The sequence below is a fragment of the Myripristis murdjan genome, chromosome 16 (assembly GCF_902150065.1).
Source record: "Myripristis murdjan chromosome 16, fMyrMur1.1, whole genome shotgun sequence".
Lineage (NCBI taxonomy): Eukaryota > Metazoa > Chordata > Actinopteri > Holocentriformes > Holocentridae > Myripristis > Myripristis murdjan.
Genome location: NC_043995.1, coordinates 28,713,464 through 28,733,376, shown reverse-complemented (window position 1 = coordinate 28,733,376; position 19,913 = coordinate 28,713,464). Strand labels below are relative to the sequence as shown.

Sequence of the window (19,913 nt, the reverse complement as noted above, 5' to 3'; positions counted from 1 at the left end):
AGATCAAAGGAAATCCTCAGACGCATACATCAACTTACTGAGTTTTCTTAACGATTAACCTCAACCTTTAAGAGGATCTGTCATTCAGACAAGAAGCGAGAGGTATTGCTGAATACCAGCCGCGCCGGGAAGTTCCCTTTTTTTTTTTATCCATCGGCCACAGTAGCTGACGGATCCCAACTTTCGCTTGCCATTTTCACCGACTTCCCAGCCACGTGTGTTTTCCAGAGGAGGGGAGGACCTCTGGACGCTGATCTAACACATGCCGAAGTATGGAGCCACTTTCAAAAATGACATTTGCCCCAGTGTTTAGCTGTTTGCTATTTCCCGCTATTTCCCAACCCAGTGGAATAAATGAAAGCCATTAAGCACATTTAATCTCAGCATGAATGTCAGTTTGAATCAGGAGAAATGGCATATAAATTTATTATGTTCCAGTTTCTTATTTTTAATCATTCCTAATTGTTTTAACACCACATTTTTTTTTTTTTTTTTTTTAAATTAGGCCCATCCTGCTCATAACCACCAAGATGCAGCTATGTCCACCAGTAACACGTTTCATATTTTTGTTTGTGGGTGGTTTCTTGCTGTGCTGAACTCTGAAACTTTGTTTTCTTTCTGTCTTTTGAGTAGTTTGGTCCTTGAGCCTCCATGGCTTCTTGGCTCCACAGGCCATGCCTAAATTTAAATAAACATTCCCACTCTGGGATTTCATGGCCAACCTGGTTTAGATCATGTCAGATTTTTTTTTTTTTAAACTTTGCAAATCTACATTTCAGACTGAAATGGTTTTCCTCCTGAAGCCATAGGCAGTTATCTTTCAAGACCAATTAACCCTCCGACAGATGTTTCCTATAACCATTTCATATTTCCAATTTCTTTTGTTATTTTAATGGGGACTACAAGTGTATCTGAATGTCAGACTCCAACTCGGGATGTTTTGTGTCTTTGTTTATTTCCTCTGCGTGTCAAATTTTAGTACTGGGGAGTCATTAGAGGCAAAACAAAGATGAATGTGAAACGGACATGGTGGACATGGCGTGCTATCCGGTTGCCTCATGCCACTTGTATGCCAGGGTCGAATCAGAATGGAAAGATCAGCGGCTAAAACGTCCCGGTCCTCTGAGCAGAAAAGCTTTTACGATTCTTGGCTGTACACTGGTTTTTGACTCAATTTGCAGTGTAATGAAATTTAACTTGGCTTGTGTCGGGTCCCTGTTCCCGGCTTTTGCATATGACTGGATTTTCCTGCCAGTTCAGAAGTATAAAGGAGCCCAGAAACGGTTTCTTTTTTTTTTTTTTTTTATCTCTTCCATTTGTTCTAATAAGCCTCTGATTACGGTTGATGGAAATGAGCCACTCGGCTGCACACTCCCTGCTGCAAGCGCTGGAGTGTATTTTAACTTTTATCCCTCATCCCTAATCAGAAAATGATGATGACAGGAAAGCAGGTGGGTGTACTCTCGAGCTAAATGGCTGCATAAGTGGGAGAGGAAAAAACAGCGGGGAGGCTGTTGACCTTTGAGAAGTGAAGTCATTGAGCCGCTCGGCATCAGATGCAGTTGGGCCTCGGCACCGCAGCACCTGCTTTAAACGTTATGAAACAGGAGCCTGTAACAAGCAGAACATCAACTAAGAGGATGCCTAATATAACATCGGGGTACTCTATCTTACAGGAGTTGGACGTCATCCCAGACATGATGGGAGACAACGCCAGGTATCTGTTAAAAGGCTGGAACTTCATCCAGGTTTCTGTAAGTTCCCATTTTAAGGACAAATTTCTGAGAAATGAACACGCGTCTATGTAAATATTCCATCTGTGTGGACTGGAGGGAAACCGCACGCAACTCTAACATGCCTAGACTCTGTGAAAGCCTCACTTTTGAAATTCAAGGATACTCCGTCTTGCTATTCATTATGGAATGAAGGAAAAAAAACAGGATTCTTGGCTCTAAATGCTCATATGTATTGTTGAATGCAGCAGAAATGTTTGACCCGCTTCTCTGATGTGCCCAGGTGAGCCGCCGGTGCCTGTCTGAGGTGAGGGCCACGGTGTCGGCGTTGGAGGCGGCGAACCGAGCGCTCCTCTACCCGGTGGTCGTCGTTTGGGTGAGTTCACGTCGGGATACGGTAGTCAGGAAAGAACACCACGAATTCGCATGTCCCGGCGTTGTCCCGCCGCACCCGCCAAATGATGGAAACTGAGATTTCCCCTTCCCTCTGTGCTCTCCTGACTGTTTCCACTTGTTGTCGTGAATCCGCCATGTTTTTTTTTTTTTTTTTTTTTTTTTTTTTTTTTTTTTTTAAAGGATGGATCTGCACGCCAGTAAAGAATAAGGAATGCTCTGATGTTTGGAACGGCAGGAGCTATCCGATATCGATGCTGCAGTCAACAACACAGCAGCGCTGGCGTGCAGAGTTCAACGGAGGAAAGTGATTGCTTGAAGAGGATCAGAACTTTTTTTTGTGTGTTTGTTTCTAATTTTGCCCGTGTTGCAATGCACCAAAGCAATGGAGGGGGGGGCGACAAAGCATTGCATGGTAACGGGGCCCGCTGCTCTCTGTCGTGTCCCCAATGATGTTTTCCAAACAGCTCAAATTTAATAAGTGCAAATATCACACAGTATTACTCGATTAAACCCCTGTAATGATTGGTGTGAGCCGTGCTGGCTTTCCAGTAAAGCCCTGAATCCGCACACACATGAGGTTTCATTAGTGTTGGATCGACTCGTCTCTGCCACATGCCAGCGCAAAATCATCTGTAAATCTTCCTCCCCTGACGTCCTAATCGTTTCTGGTGATATTTAGACAAACAGCGTGAGCACATTGTCTACAACACTAGTAATGCACAGCTTCTTTCATATTGGAGTTTTTGTGCTTCAACAAAAATACACAGTGCAATTGAACCTTTACCCAGATCGTGAATGTTTTTACTGCTTTACTGTCAAATGAGTGTGTGCCGTCTTGGAAAGGTCGCTTCCAGAATGATAGATGTGCTGCCACAGGCCGTATCAGGTATTCCTACACGTTTTGTTTCCTTGAACATCTCAGAAGCTCGCCATGAACTGCCAGGCCTGTGTGTTCTGGAGGAGGACCGGGGCACAGTTAAGCATGTCTCCGTATCATTTCCCACACTTTGAATGAACTTTTCTTTGCATGTTCTTGAATGCGGACATCTGGCACAGGACGGATTCGGTTTCGTCGAGGTGCATGTACAACACGGCCGGCCAAACCTTTTTTTTTTTCCGCTTGTAAAAACGTCACCTGTAGTCCACCTCGGGTCCCTTGAGGAGCTCTGTTGCTGTTTGGAAACCCTACACCTCCCGGGAGAGCGCCTCGGCTCGGCTTCGCTTACTGTTCAGCCCGCTTCAAACGCCGATGGCCGCCGCGCAGCAACGCCAGCATGCGAGCTCACAGGGGGAGAAAACTAAAACAAACCGATTAAATCTGAACCGAAGAGAAACATTTACTCGTGAATATTTGTAAAACGGCTGCTTTGCCCTTTTTTCCAATTTTGAAAATTGACCTTTTCAGCTAAGGCGCAGCGCAAGTGCCAAAACAGAGCATGATAATAACTCAAAATACACATGGGGAGACAGATTTCTGCTGTGCCTTTAGAGAGATTTTTTTTTCTTTTACTAGAAAACAGCTTCCAATTTAATCACTGCAAATGTCACGCAGCATTATTCCATTAAACCCCTGCCTTGATTTGTGTTAGCTATACCAGGTTTTCAATAAAGGCTGGAACACACACACACACACACACACACACAAAACTTCACACATGTAAACACACACTCTGAGGCTGAGGTTTGACCCATATTTGGACGGGATTGACTCTCTTCCACAGCGGAGCAAAAGGATAACCGAGTTCCCACAACTTGCTCCGTCAAAGCGCAGCTCTTCTCCTCTGTTGTCCTCATGTGGTGCGATGCTGATTTGGCCGGCGTGAAGAACCGAAAAAAAAAAAAAAAAAAAGCAATATTATTAACTAATCATGTGAACTTTACTTGCTTTGCTCCCGGGCCTAGCTTGACTTCATGATCACGTTAGAGTGTGCATGAATGGACGCAGTCTGTGAGGCAGCCGGTGAATTTCACGGTCGGATGTGATGAGGCTCAGTTCTGCGCTCAGGAGGGCATATGTTGTTATTTATCACGCGTCGGGTCGGCTCTCTGAGGGCGTCATCACATGGTGATGATCAGTGGAGGGATTATTGAGTTTGGGGTGGGTGATAACCTCTTGGTGGCGGTCGCCTCAGGCCCGGAGAAGCAGGGCCGGTGACCGGAGCGTCGCTGTTCCAAATCTCAAACAGCTTGGGAAAATTTGGGATAGAAAAGTGAATGAGAGATGCTTGGCTCTCCCCGGACAATTACTCAACTTACCCTTGAGCAAGGCACCTAAAGGCACCTATTCTATATCCTTACATAGATAGTTACTAGATTTGTGATATATATTTTTTTGGTAACACTTTACAATAAGAGTACAACAATTAACGTTAGTTAATGCTGTAATGGTTAATTAACAGTTAGTTAATGATTATTATGGCATTTACTAATGTTAATAATATCTACATTAACCCTTAAATAACATATAAATTAATACCTTAGCATGAACATCATTAGTACATGATTCTTAGACACATTAGTTAATGTTAGTTAACTGTTACTTAATGTTTATTACGGCATTAACTAACGTTAATTGTTGTAGCCTCCTGTTATTGTAAAGTCTTACCATTGTTTTTTGTTTTTTTTTGTGCAGAATGACTTGCAGCAGCTGCAAGAAAAACGAGCGTGAACTCGTTGCTTTCAATCAAAGATGGGTGTGTGCGCATCACCTTTTCGGTAGCCAGCCAACTGATTTGTGAGCATCTGGAAATGTCTATGATGGCAGCCATGCATCTTCCTCAAAATTCGACGTCTTGTGGCTGCACTGCTTTCTGGTCTGCTGAAGTGATCGATTGTTGAAAGATGGCGTCTGTAGAAAAAAAGCCGTCGCTCCTTGATTGTGAGAGTCTGACACCAAAACCTGAATGTTAACTGCTGTTTTATTATTATTATTTTTTTATATCCAAAGCATAAAAAGATCTCAGCTTGAAGTCATGTCATCTGTTATTGGCAAGTGAATCATGAAAATAAGGAAAATACACCACAAAACAACAAAAATAATGCACATAGTCCGTGGCTGTTGATTTGTTGAGGTTAATTCTTTTAATTGGAAAAGTGGAGTTGTTCAGTGACCTGAAGAGGACAGGTGTGCTTTTATGGGGGAGCTCCCAGGTGTAAACATGTGAAACGATAAATATGAATCATAGTGTTTTCGAAAGAGAGCGCGCATCTTCAGCCAAACTTCGCCGGCCGAAAAAATCAAAGAAAGAAGCAAAGAAAAAAATGGATTAACATCTTGAGTCCGTTAATTGGTGTTGATAACGTGTGTCGGTGTGTACTGTGGAGTTGTTTGTCAGTATTTATCTTCATCAGTGCCACTAAAGCATCAGTGGTTGAAAAACGAACTGTTCTTATGAATTATTACAGTCTAGACAAGCCAAACTAGGACTAGTTTAATGGTAGTGGAGGTTTGGCAGCTCCCGTGTGTGATGAATGACGAGCCTTCGAGTTGAACTCTCGTCCACGATGACAGCGAGTGTCTGACTGACTGATGTATTCAAGTGTAAGTGTAATAATTGCATGTTTAGAGTAGATGTCTGGATGCATTTGATATGTTACTCATTACGGTCGCATCTCACCGCCACACTTCTTTAAGTGTGCATGACAAAATAATTGGAGTGAATTAATCGTGAATTAAGCCTCTGTCAGCGAGGCCGTTATGGAAACCGGTTAAGGAGTGGATACTCGTACGGATGACACAGTAATGTGAACCAGTGTGTCTGGTTTGTGCCGCCTTAATTGAGGAAAATAAACGCCAGGGGCCATGCAGATTTACAGCTGAATGGGAGTTATTATAGCCTTAGACAGGACCGAGCATCGGCCGACCTCTGTTTACTCTGAACACGGCGGCGCTCTCGCGGCTCAGATCCTCCCTGAATACCACCTTAAATAAACAGGCCTATTGAGTTGCAACATGTTTAAACGCCGCCTTGAACAATGAGCCGTAATTGCCCCAGAAAGGGCGTAATTGCCGTTCTGGTAAGAGATCCCCGTTATTGGCAAGTGTTTTCTGATTGGGTGCGGTGGCGTTTTGTTTTGATAGGTGCACTTGAACGGTTCGGACGGGCCGTCCCTCGGCGGCGGGACGGCGACGGCAGAGCCAGCGGCAATCATGGACCTGGCCTCGGCGGCCAAGCTCAGAAACATCCTCCTCTACGGCGTCCAGCTTCATCGGTCAGAGGTGAGCATCCCGTCTGTTTCCCCCACCACCACCACCACTCTCTCCTTTTCCTCCTCATATTCCTAACATATTGCTGAAGCGAGCTAAAAAGTTGCCCTGGAATTCACATTTGAGAAAAGCCAAAGAAAACAGCATGGGAAATGTCTCCTGAGTCTCTTGTTCCAATGTCTTGTCATGTGTTTGGGCTTCAGGCAAGGTTGCTGTCTTTTATCACACCCCTGTATGTATTAATATATGTGCAGGCGAGGGTGTGTCTGCACGGCTGCCAGTGTACACGCACATGTGCCAGCGAGCGCGATGTCGATGGCGGGGTGTCAACTTTTAACCTCCGGCCGCGCGCATCGCAGGTATCGCTTTGGATCGAGCGCAGCGGGGATGAGAGGGATCTGGAGGCGCTTTAGATGTATAACACCGCGCAGTTCCACCGCCACACACGCGTAAGCCGGACCACAGCCGCGGTTAAGCTTTGTGTCGTGGGAATCTTCTGCAGGGTGTTTGAGGTCGACCCACCGAGCGTTCGCTGGAATCGTCGGGGTTGATGCGGTCGATCTGAAATCCATAACTGACTGCTCGGTAATTACAGGATTATCCGAGATGGAATAATTCATCTTGCACAAGCGAAAGATGTCAGGATTCGTGCTACCCAGGCAGTCAAGTCGAATCATAATTTCTTTGGCCAGACATCCACGGCAAACCAAAGACAAACTTTGAATATTCATTGTATTGTTGGCCTAAGTATGACATCCTTCATGATTTATGCTTACGGGCTGACTGCAGCAGTGTGACAAATGAGGGTTCTTTGGCAGCCTCATCACTTCACAAATCAACGGTAAAAGCCTCTGTGCCCCAGGCAAAGTGAAGTTTGAGCAGGTTGGTTTTACACACTCCTGCCAGTGCTGGCGTGGAGGAAAAACGGGGAACGATGAGCCGCACAGGGAGGGCCGCAGTCCTGACCGTGATCGGCGGGTCGGCAACGTGCGCCGCTTCCTGACGTCACCGCCTCGTCCTAATTAAAACGAGGTGCTTCATATTCTCGACGGAGAAGGCGCACGATGCGCCAGCGCTTCACATATGAGTTTGATTCCTCTATCGGATGTTGCAAACCACGGTTTTCCTCTGAATTATGGAAAGTAATGCTGTTAATTAGTTATCCCGCTCCGGCTCTTCGGGGAGCAAAGAAGAAAAGGGGAAGGGAGTGGACGCAGATAATATGTGTTTCACCATGATAAAAAGCTTATCGTTATGAGATAGTGGAACAGCAGAATACGGCCTTGCATAAATCATTCTGTTAGGTTTTTGTTATAATGAGGATAATTCTTCCCAGATGGCCTTATTCATACTTGTCGAGATGGTTGCCAACACTTCGTTTGTCAGCCATGGCTATATATATTTATGAATATTCCTCGCAAACTGTGAGTTTATGCGTTATTTCATGGGTTTATAAAAAGCAGACAATAGGCAATATACAGTTTGCATCCACATACATAGTTTGAGCCAGCCAGTCTGCCCGGTGAAAAGTGCATTCCAGCCGCGCCGATGGTGAGCTGCACTTCATCCAAAATGAAACGGTTTTCTTTGCTAAACTTTGTGCTGACCATGGACACAGTTTTTTTTTTTTTTTTCTTGCTTTTTCATGTTTTTACTTGAAGAAAACATCTCACACAGTTAACCTGCTTTGGCAGTTGTTGTATGAAAGCTATTATACCTGAGCCGGCGTTCAGCGCTGTGATTACAGTGTGTGCACAACATAATGGCACAAAGCACAGTTTGGGTGTTTTTTTTTTTCCACAAAACTCAGCTTTTTATTATTTCCTGGGGATGTTATTATTGTCAGTGTAATCACTCGTAGGTCGACTGACATGTTTTGGTTGCTCCATGACAAGAGACTCTGGATTATATTTTCTGTTCCCTGCAAAGAAAACTCAAGTTTTCCTGTGTTGATGTCTGAAAATGCCCTTTAGAGGGAAGCCAAAACAAGACCCGAAACCCTGCAGTTTTGTCACTGTCCGCTGTTTTCAAGCCGTTCGAGAGGAATGCCCCTGAATTTCCCGATTCACATGTTTTTTCCTGTGACATTCAGCTCAGCGCAGTTCAGCTGTCAAACCAGCACATTCACTCCTGTTTGAATTCGTAAGCTGTTAACCATTTAACCACTATTGCTTGAAAAATGTCCATCATGTGTGTGTATGGTTGTGTGTATGTGGCTGTGACTTTTGCCTGTATGTGTGTGTTACACCTCCTTTGTGCATGTGTGTGTGTGTGTGTGCGGTTGTGTGTATCCGTTCCAGCGCCGTTGAGAATGAATTAAATAAAACGGAAAATGAGACTTTAAAAGCAACCGCACAGATTTTTATACGGATTTTGTGTAGAAACTATATATTTTTTTTGTGTGTGTGTGTGTAGAAATGAAATAAGGCTGTTTTTGTTATTTAAGCCCAAGGAAACACACTGTGAGACCGTTCTGTGCGGAGCAGCTCAATTCTCCACATGTTAATGGCATCCTAAAACATGATCCTCTGCGCTTTGGCTTTTGGAAAGCATTTATCATGTTGTCAGACACTGACCAAGCTGCCCTCTGTCTCAGTAATGACATGAATTCTTGAATCGTCCTCTGATCTAATCTCATTGGAGAGTTAGACTTATTTTTCCTAAGGGCTGCTCTGTGAAGATGTTTCTCTGCACAGTATAATGGCTGAGATCAGGGAAAACTGACCAAATTGGCTGGCAAAACCAAGAGTTCATTAGCCACTTAAACCGTTTCATCGGTGAAAGAAAATGGGAATTATTGTAAAAGTTGATGGTTGGTTCCCTGCCAGGCCAGTAGACCAGAAACACTACCAGCAATGGTCACAATTTATTAGCAGCTGATCTGTGGCGAGTCTTAATTTCCCACCCTGACCAGATTTTAACTGAATTTACTTCAAATTTTTGCCTCGATTTGCTAATAAATTGCAAGACTTCCCATCTGTATTTCATTTGGAGGTTTTTTTTTTTTTTTTTTTTTTTTTTTACCACTCATGAAGAGGGATTTTTGTTGTTGAAACGCTGTCATTTGGTAAAGCTCAGCAGCCAAACTCAGGTAAATACAGGCTCGAGTCACTGAAGTGGAGCAGCCCTGTCTGCTGTCATGATTTGATGTTTCCATACGCTTCTGGAAGTGAAACATTTGTCATATTTCATTTCATTTTGTGCCACAATATTTGCCTATTCTCTGGGGCTGTGCTTTTTCGATATTGACTGCGATGAGAGAAATAATCCCCTGAGACGATAAAATTATCAAAGTAAGCTGCTTGTGCTCCTCAGGCGAAAATGCTGTGCAGTTTGAATAGTTTACTGGATTTAAATGCACTATTTTTCATTGTATACATTACTGGGTATTAAGCTCAAAGCTGTATGTGGCTGGAAAGTTTTTGATACCACTGATCCCGTTTCAACCAAGCTCCGAACAAAGCCGAATTTTTTCCTGTGTTGACTCAAAGCACATTTTAGCATAAAAAAGAGCCAATTATTATTTATCGTTTGTACTCAGCCAATTGCTTTTAATAAATGTAACCAAACCATTCTCAAGAATGTCCTCATTAAACAATCCCAGACACCAGAAGTTTTCCTTCTAAATGTCTGTAGCAAACATTTTGAAGCTTTTTGAAGCCCTCTGATGCTGTGACGTTGCATCTGATAGGAAAATAATACTGTAGGTATTTTCCACATTTATATTAAGGTCATTATTACTGGTTGCATTTGGTAAAAGGTTGCTTTTGCATACCGTCCTTTGTATGTATGTACTGTATGTGGGTCAGTTGGACGAGAGTTGGTGAGGAGCGGAGACCCTCCCATTCCTCCTCATGATTTCATCCTCTGGTCGTACATGACTGGCTGTCAGACGCACACCAGTGAGAAACAACAGGAAAGGAACAACCAGGGAGATCGTTTTTTGTTCCTCTATCATGTCTCATGCTGAGGAATTATCGAACACACCCAGACCGCTGGAAAAGCATGAGCGTTTGGCCAGTTGAAGTTTAACCTTTGACAGCTAAAACGCATGAGCATATGAAACTGTATCATCCCGGGGAAGTTAGGAAAATGATCCACCTCATTGACCTTTAGCGACGTCTTCTTGGATCAAAAGCTGATACTCGGTAATGAGCCCTGACTGTGGTTTCACTTAGTCACAGTAACACCCAGCAGCTGAGGCACATCCAGCGCATCTAGCCGAGCGTTTGTCGAGCTCACCATTCGACTCGGCTTGTGCCGCGGCGCGGTAAAATGGAGTCGAGTCACGCACAATGAACAGCAGTCTGTGTGAAAGGACGCCTGATCAAAGAACCTCTGCAGACTCCTTTTCCGATTGTGTTATGTTACCGCTCTGACGATACCCACAGTGCAGCCATCAGGTGCCATAATGTGTGAAAGCCTCAGACTCATCTAAAGACGCCGGCTGAGGATCGGCGGCGAAAGCATGCAGACACCGGCACCCCAGTAAACCGATACGATGTTGTGAAAACAGTGACGGTATACCCTAACAGTGGCTGCTGTGGATAGGCGATAGGAAGTGTCACTGGATCCCCCCTCACACAGGGTCCTGGCGACTTGTCAGCCGGTGAAAAGGGAGTTGTCACGGTGATATATGGGTGTTGTAATCCCCGCAGTGAGAGCCCTGATGTTTACCCAACCCCATGTTTCCTCCTCCTCAAAGAGCCCAGACCAGGAATCCTAAACCTGAGAGGAGATTAGCCGGCCGGGAAGAAAAGAGAGGCAGAGAAAGAGAAGAGGGAGGGAGGAAGAAAGGGAGAGGGCTCTATAGGTCTATTCTCCTCTACCTGTTTAGATCTAGGTCCAAAAGGCAGACAGGTGTAACCGTACACGACCCAGTGAAGCTCTCGCTGTGACACCCATGGAGCTGCACCCCCCGTCGGGGTCAAGGGAGATCAGGGACGAACGCCATGTTTGTGGTTTCTGCACACTCCTGACTTTTTTTCTGGCTAAATCCAACAATTATCCTCTGCTGAATAAGTCGCCGGTGTAAACGGTGTGGCATTGCATGTGCGGCAATCAGGGTTAGGAAAACCCAGCCAAAAAAAATTTGACTGTGGCTTATAAATGTGTCTTCTCCATCAGCCGCTTTGGCAGATGACCAAACTAGTAATTTGGAGTTCCTGTTTGAAGAATCTAATGAGCTGTTAAGAAAGTGAAAGGGGCCGGCGCATTTTGGAAAGTTAGTTTCTGATGCCCTGACAGAGAGACGCTTGAAAGTTAAGAAAGTCATGAACAATCAGGATTTACTGCGCCACTTCCATGACTTGAACCCGGTCCCTCGGTTATTGTCCTGCGAGTATTTTCATGAAGTGCCACGCAAAAACGATTTCCTTAACAGTGTCTGTCCCCACTTATTCTCACAGTACATCTGTCAGGCAAGACAGGCGGCTTATCCCTTTTCACCTCTACCTGTTTAGATCTCGGTCCAAAAGGCAGACAGGTGAAACCTTACACGGCCCGGTGAAGCTCTTGCTGTGACACCCATAGAGTTGCACCCTCGTCGGGGTCAAGGCGGATCAGGGACTGCTTTGGTTTCTGCAGACTTTTTCTCAGACAAAATCCAACAATTTTCCTCTGCTGGATAAGTGACTGGTCTTATTTTCTGTGATGTTAGAGTGTAAGGAGCTCTAATGCACTTTGAGTATCTATCATCATTCCAAGTCCTTTAAATGGGGCGTTATCTCCATTACAAGAAAAGCAAACAGCTTTTTCTCTTGCCAGATGTCTTTTCTAAAAATGCATGCAGTAACTTCTCTGCAGAAATTGCACTCCTTTCATCCAGGCCAATCAACAATTGAGGTGATTTTTTTTTTTTAAGTAAGGAAAAACCCTAATGATATTGGGTTTCTGCTTTGGAACAGTTGATTGTTAAATGAACAGTAGATAAGTGAATCAAAACATTACAGAAAACAACGCTGATGAGATATGACGTGGGGGTTTTGCAAAGCTGTTTTCGGTTACTCCAACAACATCTCCGGGACGGCTCGCAGATCTGGCGTATCTTCAGTGGATCTGCTGCACTTAGCGTCAGATGCACCATCCAATATCCACCCTGCCCATTCACACACTATTTTCCCTGGTTATCTGCCTAAGTATTTGTCTTTTTGCCGACAATTATGTCTTTAAAAGTTATCTAAAATCCCCTCAGACATGTGAATAAGAGAACTGGGCTCCCCTTGGTGGAGTCTTGACATCTCCATACAGACAGAAGCCCAGGGATCGCTCCCCTCCTTAGTGATGTATTTGTAGAGTGTTAGGGTCAGAGCCTTGGGAGAGACTTGTACCGCCGCAACATGTGCAGGATATCAAGCTTGATCCTTCCATGCCGAGAGTGCGCCAGATGTGTGTCGGTATGTGTGAAACTTGACCGCCGGAGTTTGGCTCGAGGAATTAGACATACCAAAGCCCTGTTTACTCAGCTTTGATTTCTTAGATTAAAAAGACCAGCAAGCGCGCTCGTTGGTCTGATATGAATTGACTGAAGTCCTTACAGCCAATTGGGAAATGACATTCCAGCGGGGAATTAGTGTTACGAACAGAGGATATGTTCTAATAGGAGATTAATGCACGCCAGCTCTTCACAATTAGTTTGTAAACATTCAATCACGCAAAATAACGGCGGAGCACACTCGTGTCTGTTTGTTTTACCACTTGGTTTTCGAGCGCTCTCTCTGACCACCCACGGTAGTTTCTGGTTTGAGTTTCCGAGCCCTCAGTTGTGTCGTGGGGAGCACGGCTCTGCAGGGATTATGCTTTGAGTTTACAGGCTTCATCAAGGATTGTTTTTGTAGCGTTCACCATCCAGCCCTGCCTTTATTTGCAGGGACCTCTCTGTACACATGTTTGTGTGCTGTATCTGGGTGTGGTGGAAAATCGCTGTGGAACACCATGCATGCAAACCTGGGGAGGGAAATACCAGATGCCTGAAATTCTGGTGCAGATTTTGGCTGAGGTGGGTAAGTTTGTCTGCTCCACCAGCCACTTTGGCAGATAACCAGCCAAGTCGTCTGGAGGTCCCCCTCTGTTTGAGGAGTGCAGTCGGCTATCAAAACGGGGAAACCGGCCGGTGATTTTTGGGATTTGGGCAACAAATTCTGCAAAAATTGACTTTCCTGTCATGATGGAAACTCTTGAAAGTGATTAGGCATTTGGAGAGTCGTAAACAATCAGGTTCCACTGTACGATTCAGTTATCTGAAATCTGGCCCTCTAGTTAATGTCCTCAGATGAATTACACAGTCCTGGAGTATTTTCATGAGGTGCCATGCGAAAGCGATTTCCCCAGCAGTCTCTGTCCCCGCTCATTCTCACACTACATCTGTCAAGCCCGCTAGCGGTCCGCCCGTTCCACTGCTGTTTAGTCTACAGGATGCTGTTATTTTGACAGCGGCACAAAAACACAGTGTAACACCTATGTTTGTATGTTTGTGCTGCAGGGGATTATGTTCATGATTACATTCTCATACTTGTGTTCAGAGTGAGGAAGTGAGGGCACTAAGCCGTGGCCAGGATGTGCACTGCTGAAATCCAGAGTGTAATTACTGTCTGTTTGGAAATATTCTTGTACCTGCTTGACCTCAGATGCCCTTGGATATGGACTATATTTCCCTGGATTGTGAAAGTGATCCATGTGATAAGCAAATTGGGCTGTATATGTGTGAGTGTGTGAGCGGCTCTCTCACTGCACATAGGATTTGGCGTGTCCCAGTGTGTAAATCCCAGCCGTGCCTTCATGCTTTCATACCTCCCCAACTAAAGATCCATTGTTCAGGTTAGTGTTTTGAGGTATGTCTGTCGGTGGGTCAAATTCAAACAAAGTCATCACTCACCAGAGCTTGTTGAAAAAGCGCAGTGTGCTCACTGAGGGGACCCAATGGAAATACAGGCTTCTACTTTTTTTTTCTTTGGCCAGAGCATTCAGCCTCCCATTCTTACCTCCGTGAAGAGGCGAGACAGAAAAAGAAGTCATACATTAGACTTGGCTAACAAACTATTATGTTTACCCACTGGAAGCCCCCAGACAGGATATTTTGGAAACCCACGTTGAAAGAGTTCTCCCAGTGTACCGTGACCGGGCTGTGTGGCAGCGATTGTTCTGTCACTGGGGTCTGAAAAGCAGTTATCAATACAAAAGTGTGTGCCTTTTTTTTTTTTTTTTTCTATGGCTGGAAATTCTGAGAACTTCACAGCCGCACCGAAGTAGGATGGGATATAGACGCTCCGAGGCTTATTCATTTTCCTATATTACGATTCCTTTCAGATGAAGTGAGGCAGAGTGGGAATGACAAGGGTATCTAAAATACAGACATTCAGGCAGCGACACTAAATACCTCTGCATAATTCAATAAAACCCGTTCCCTCGAGATGCTTCTTCTCGAAGAAGTTCGAAATAATGATTATGTCGCTGCTTCAACTCCCCGTTCCCAGTCTCTCAAGTTGGATCCGTGCAACGCTCATATTTATTGCGGGACTTTCGGGGTGCATGAAGTATTCTGTGCGGGTTGTTTAGACCCAAAATTCACCAATAAATATTAAAAATTGCTTGGATCTGTTTGTATTTGTACTTCTTCCTTCTCTTTGGACACTGTTATACTTCCTGCACCTTAGCAGAGTTTGGCTGGGTGAGTCTCTCTGCAGAAACTCCCACTATTTCGCCTTCCAAAGACTTATTCCATCGCATTGATGTATTCTCTATTCCTCTATCTTCTATTGTTTCCCAGGCGGTGGCCAGCTCATTATTTTGGATGAGGCTCTGCAAGACCTGAGCAGTGTAACATTTGGAGCTCAAATCAGGCTTTTGGACTGGCCAGTAATTGGACCTGTTATCCCCCTCTCTCCTCTCAGTTTAGCCCCTAGCTACTGCCTGTCTTCAATGAGACATGAAGAGAGGGAGAGCGGCAAGACCACAATACCCACTCAGGGACAAGCTGTCAGAAGCCCTGAAATAGTATCCTCTCTCAGACCAAAGCACAGGGTGTTTTTAGCAGTATTGTATCACTGGGATTCAACACACAGGTCATTTGGGGAGAGGTTTTCCGAGAAATTACTTCACCTTTTTAAGAGAATAAGTCAATGTAACGTTCTGTACAGTTCACTTTAGGTAGTGGTGTGCGCTTTTAAATCTCTCTCGAGTGAAGAATGCTGGCTGGACATGATGCTAGTTATGATACTGCCCTCAAGTGGAGGCCACATCCGACGTTGGTACTGTAGCACCCTCGTGTCAGTGGGAAAAATACAGTGACAGTAAACCATTTGGATGATGAAAGGAGGTGATAAAAACTTTCTAAACGTTCTTGGCCACTTTGGGTATGGTAGCTGGTGTGATTCTAGCAACTCTTTCCAGCACTCTTGGCTTGGGCTCCATGCCAAGCTTTTCCATGAGCTGTTTTTCAATTAGGACCCGGCGCCCTTGGCATTTGATGAAGGGAACAGAAGTGGAAGCCCTCAGCGGCAGCCGTCCTCAGGGCTCGGGATCTCAGGGGGAATGACAGAGGCGTGCAAATTGTCACTGTTAAAAGTCCTAATTGCTTGAATCCTCCAGGCTTCAAAGCATGCCCTTCTTGTGTGGCAGTAGAGCTGGTACACAGTTCTCTTAGATGGAAAGGTTGATTGCATCTGTGGCATTTAAGGGTAGAGTTAGCTCGAGGATTGCTTATTGTGTGGTCCCCTGATGGTCTCCTCCCCGTTCCCTTCTCCTCTGTGTTTCAAAGACCTGTCACCTCACGGCTTGTCAAAATCCTCCCTTTAAGCAGTAAGCAAAAATAGAACCTAATGATTGAAGTTCCATTCCGTAAACTTGTGGTTGCAGTTCGGAATAACAAGGCAAGGAATAACAGTTGCATGTGTTTTGTGTGTGTGTGTGTGTGCATACACATGGGAGTGATTGAGAGCATATTCCTTTTACTGATTTCCCAGTCATATGATTATATATTGTATTGTTTATATGTTAAAGCAGGGCTGTTACATCATTTCATAAAATGACTATTTTCTGTTTTACTGGAATCAAGGGCAAGACGTAAAAAAAAAAAAAAAAAAAAAAAAAAAAAAAACATGGTAGTGTCGCCCTGTAAAGTCTGCAGAACTATCTCTATTGAGGACTAAACATCTAATTGTTATTTTTCCCTTGATACCAGTTCCGACTAATAGAGTCTGTATTTTAATATAAAATCTGTCAAGTGAAGCCATATAAATGCCGTCGAGGCCACCAAGGGATTGGATGTGTCAGTAATCGATATAACAAAGGTTTTACTGTCAGTGGAAAAAGTGTTGCGCCTCAGAATGTAAATGTGCTGCCGTCCCATTTAATATGGCATACGTTGCTGCTGATAGTCCTTCCACTAATGTGAATAAATGATGATACTTTTGGCTGGGAAATCCTTTAAGTGAGGATTTGTGGCAGTTAATCATTATGAAGTGGAAAGTGAGGTTCTCTCGTGTCTAATAATGGTACCGTGAATCTCTTAAAACCAGCCCTTTAAAAATAAAATAAAATACCCTCCTGCCGGCTGCACTTAGGCTTTGGCACATGAAGAATTTCTGTCTCAGTGTAGGGAGACTGATTTCTCGTTGTAGACAGGTGAGGAGTGCCTATTTGCTCAAGTAGCAGTATCAATCAGCCTGATTCAATTGCGGTTTTCGTCCTAAAAGGCCTCAAATACACCTTCACTTAAGTTTTGTCTCATGTCTGTCCAATGCCACACTGGAGTTTTGGTTGTCTCAGCGCCGTGCCATAGTGACAAGTATTCAGCCTCCAGCGTTCCCTTACTGTTTTCCCATCTCTCCTGGAAGAGACGCTGGGACAGAGACAGTGGAAAACTGTCTCAGTCAACCCTGGAGGACATGGGCTCTGATGATGATGATGGAGACCTGGAGACACGCAAATCCCTCCAGGATCACATTCCACCTTTTCGTGTGTGCGTGTGTGTGTGTGTGTGTGATGAAGTGACTGTCTCATCCGTCCAGAGTGTCTGCATATGTGTGTGCATTTGTTCTCTCTGTTGTGGATGTGTGTGTATGCGTGTGTGTGTGTGTGTGTCCCGACACAGTTGTGCCTTCCCGTGGATGTTTGCGTGTCTATAACAATGAGCCAGCGAGCTCCTCATTAGCAAGCTGTTTTATGCATCCTGGATGGTCCCCAGTGGAAAGAGGAGAAGGGAACTGAACGGGACGCCACCCCCGCCAATGGCAGAGAGGCCCGGGTCAGGAGAGGTACCCGTCACGTCTGTCAAGACCATCCAGTTACTCAAGTGAATTGTGACTCCTGCCTGAGCACTGATCATTCAGCTCCCAATTTCCTCACACTCGAGTGAGATAGATTTCAGCCTGAAAGCATTTAGATATGCAAATGTATGGTGGGCCACAGAGTCGTTTTTTGTTGTAAAGTAATTCTATCCTTTGTCTTGTTTTCTCTCGCCCACATTTGAAGCCTGAGTGGCAGTTGTGACTACTTAAAGCTGCGCCACGAGTCAATGAAGAGCTCAAGTTGTATTTGTGTTCCACTGTGCAAGCAACTACTTGATTTAATAACACTGTTTTATGAAGTATGATTCATATTTCAAAGACCACATATCTGGAGTGGAAATAATTCAGCACTAAGGCTTAGACAGACTTAAAACTTTGATCCTCGTTGGTGATCTCGAGTTGCTTTTGCCCTTTTTTTTTCCTCATTGTGTGCATGTGCACACATCAGCGTGTTTTTGTTCTGCCTATAAGAAAACAGGCTTCTATAATAGAGTCATTAGCTGTGGTTTGATGGCTGTAGCTGTCTTCAATATGCCCGAGACACCCAGAGCTCTCTCGACTTTCCCATGGTCCAATCGTCAATGCGCTTGGGTGGTAATCGGCTGATGATCGTGCTCATCTCATTTATCATCCCCATAGTCTCTAGCTCCTCCAAACACATGTAACATCTCAATACTTCTCGTGTGAAGACGTGATTGCTTTTAGATAACAATCGCCGGAATGCTTTGATCTGATTGCTTATGGTGCAAACATCGAGAAGACACAATCAGATTTAATAGAATGCTTTGATTTCTCACCCGGAGCTCCTGACTGATCGCTGATGAATCTGCGCGTATTCTTGTGATGGGGATATGAGGACAACATCATTGTGCGTAGGAGTTTTCTATCTGAAATATTCTCTGACTGCTTGCAGATGTACTGGCCCATCTCCTCACAGTTCCTTGTACGAGTAATTAAGTCGGAGAACAATGGCACATAGTAAAGAAAAACAGGAAAGCTTCTTTTCTTTTTTTTTTCCTCCTCTGTTACTCCATCTCTTTTGATGCTTTCAAAGTCTGGCCAATTGCAAATCTAAAGGCATATTAAGAAAGGACAGGAAATGCTGTCAGACAATGCCCCTGGACCGGGTTCAAAGCTATCATATTTTAATTCCATCATGAAATTTTTTTTCAAATTTATTTATTTATTTATTTTTTTTTACGCCGTGTTGCTTTAATCAATGAGAGGCCAGAGTCGCTGATCTGTCCTCCAGTGTGTTCTCGGTTCCCCTCTCAAGTTTGTCGGTGTGGAAAATCCATGTCATCTGAGTCTCTCTCCGCTGGTTCTGATTAGAGAGCCGAGTTTCAGGAGTTCTGGTTCCTGGGTCTCTAACTTGCATTAACCACGGTCAGGCCCGATTCCACGCTCATCACTCTCACACCTCGTCACATTCCCATCCACTCCGTGTCCAACTCGCCTGTTGAGAGCTGGCTGATAAAATTCGGTTATAAGACCCAGAAGGGAGAGTGTCCGAACGTTTCGTTTTTCTGCCTTTGAGAAAATACAATCAGCTCCAATCCTATCTGAACTTATTAAAGTGTTGACACATAATTGTAGTGGGTCGGGCACTTGGAATTTGCGAAAGCGTTTGTTCCATTGCTCAGAAGAAAATGTATCGCAGACATTTTTCTTTTTTTTTTTTCAGTTGGATGTATATCTTAAAAGATTTGAAGAACTCATTTTTTTTTCTCTCTTCCTCCATGCAACATCAAAAGCATTGCCTTATTAAGCCCTGTTAAATTATTATGTTCCCATCCACTCCATGTCCAACTTGCCTGTTGAGAGCTGGCCGATAAAATTTGGTTATCAGATCCAGAAGAGTGAGTGTCAGAACGGTTGTTTTTCTTACGTAGAGATAATGTAAGCAGATCCAATCTTATGTGAACTTATTAATGTTGACACATAAGTGTAGTGGGTATGCAGAGCTAAAGGTATGCGAAGCAGTTTGTTCCATTGCACAAACCAAAATTGATCCCAGACATTCTATTTTTCATTTCTCAGTTGGATACATCTTTAAAGATTTGCAGAAATGAAAATCTCCTTTTTTTTTATTTTTGTCTTCATGCATGGTACTACATCAAACGCTTTGTCAGAGGCCTTGTTAAAATCTGCGATCCATTGCTGAAAAAGACCAGGTAGAGCACAGAGCATAAATCTGGGCGCAGAACAACCTGGTGGTTCAAACAAAGTGAGCGCCACAGCTCCTTGAACTGCAGTGCCTTTGAAAGATGGAAAACAGGTCAGTCCTAGGCC

At 44.3% G+C, this 19,913-nt stretch overlaps 1 protein-coding gene across 6 annotated transcripts in view; it reads left to right on the top strand.

Annotated features, from left to right (window-relative positions):
• The window catches only part of crppa (CDP-L-ribitol pyrophosphorylase A), a 59,609-nt gene that overhangs the window by 15,144 nt on the left and 24,552 nt on the right, over nt 1-19,913 (top strand). For 5 of the 6 annotated variants that reach the window (XR_003929572.1, XR_003929571.1, XM_030072561.1 and 2 more), the window contains exons 7-9: nt 1,677-1,754; nt 2,017-2,109; nt 6,211-6,348. Coding sequence is in view for 4 of the 6 variants with exons in the window: in XM_030072561.1 (XP_029928421.1) it covers nt 1,677-1,754; nt 2,017-2,109; nt 6,211-6,348 (309 nt within the window). In the remaining 2 variants the exon portion in view is untranslated. The remainder of the gene's footprint in view (nt 1-1,676; nt 1,755-2,016; nt 2,110-6,210; nt 6,349-19,913) is intronic. The other variant, XM_030072564.1, reaches the window with a different exon arrangement.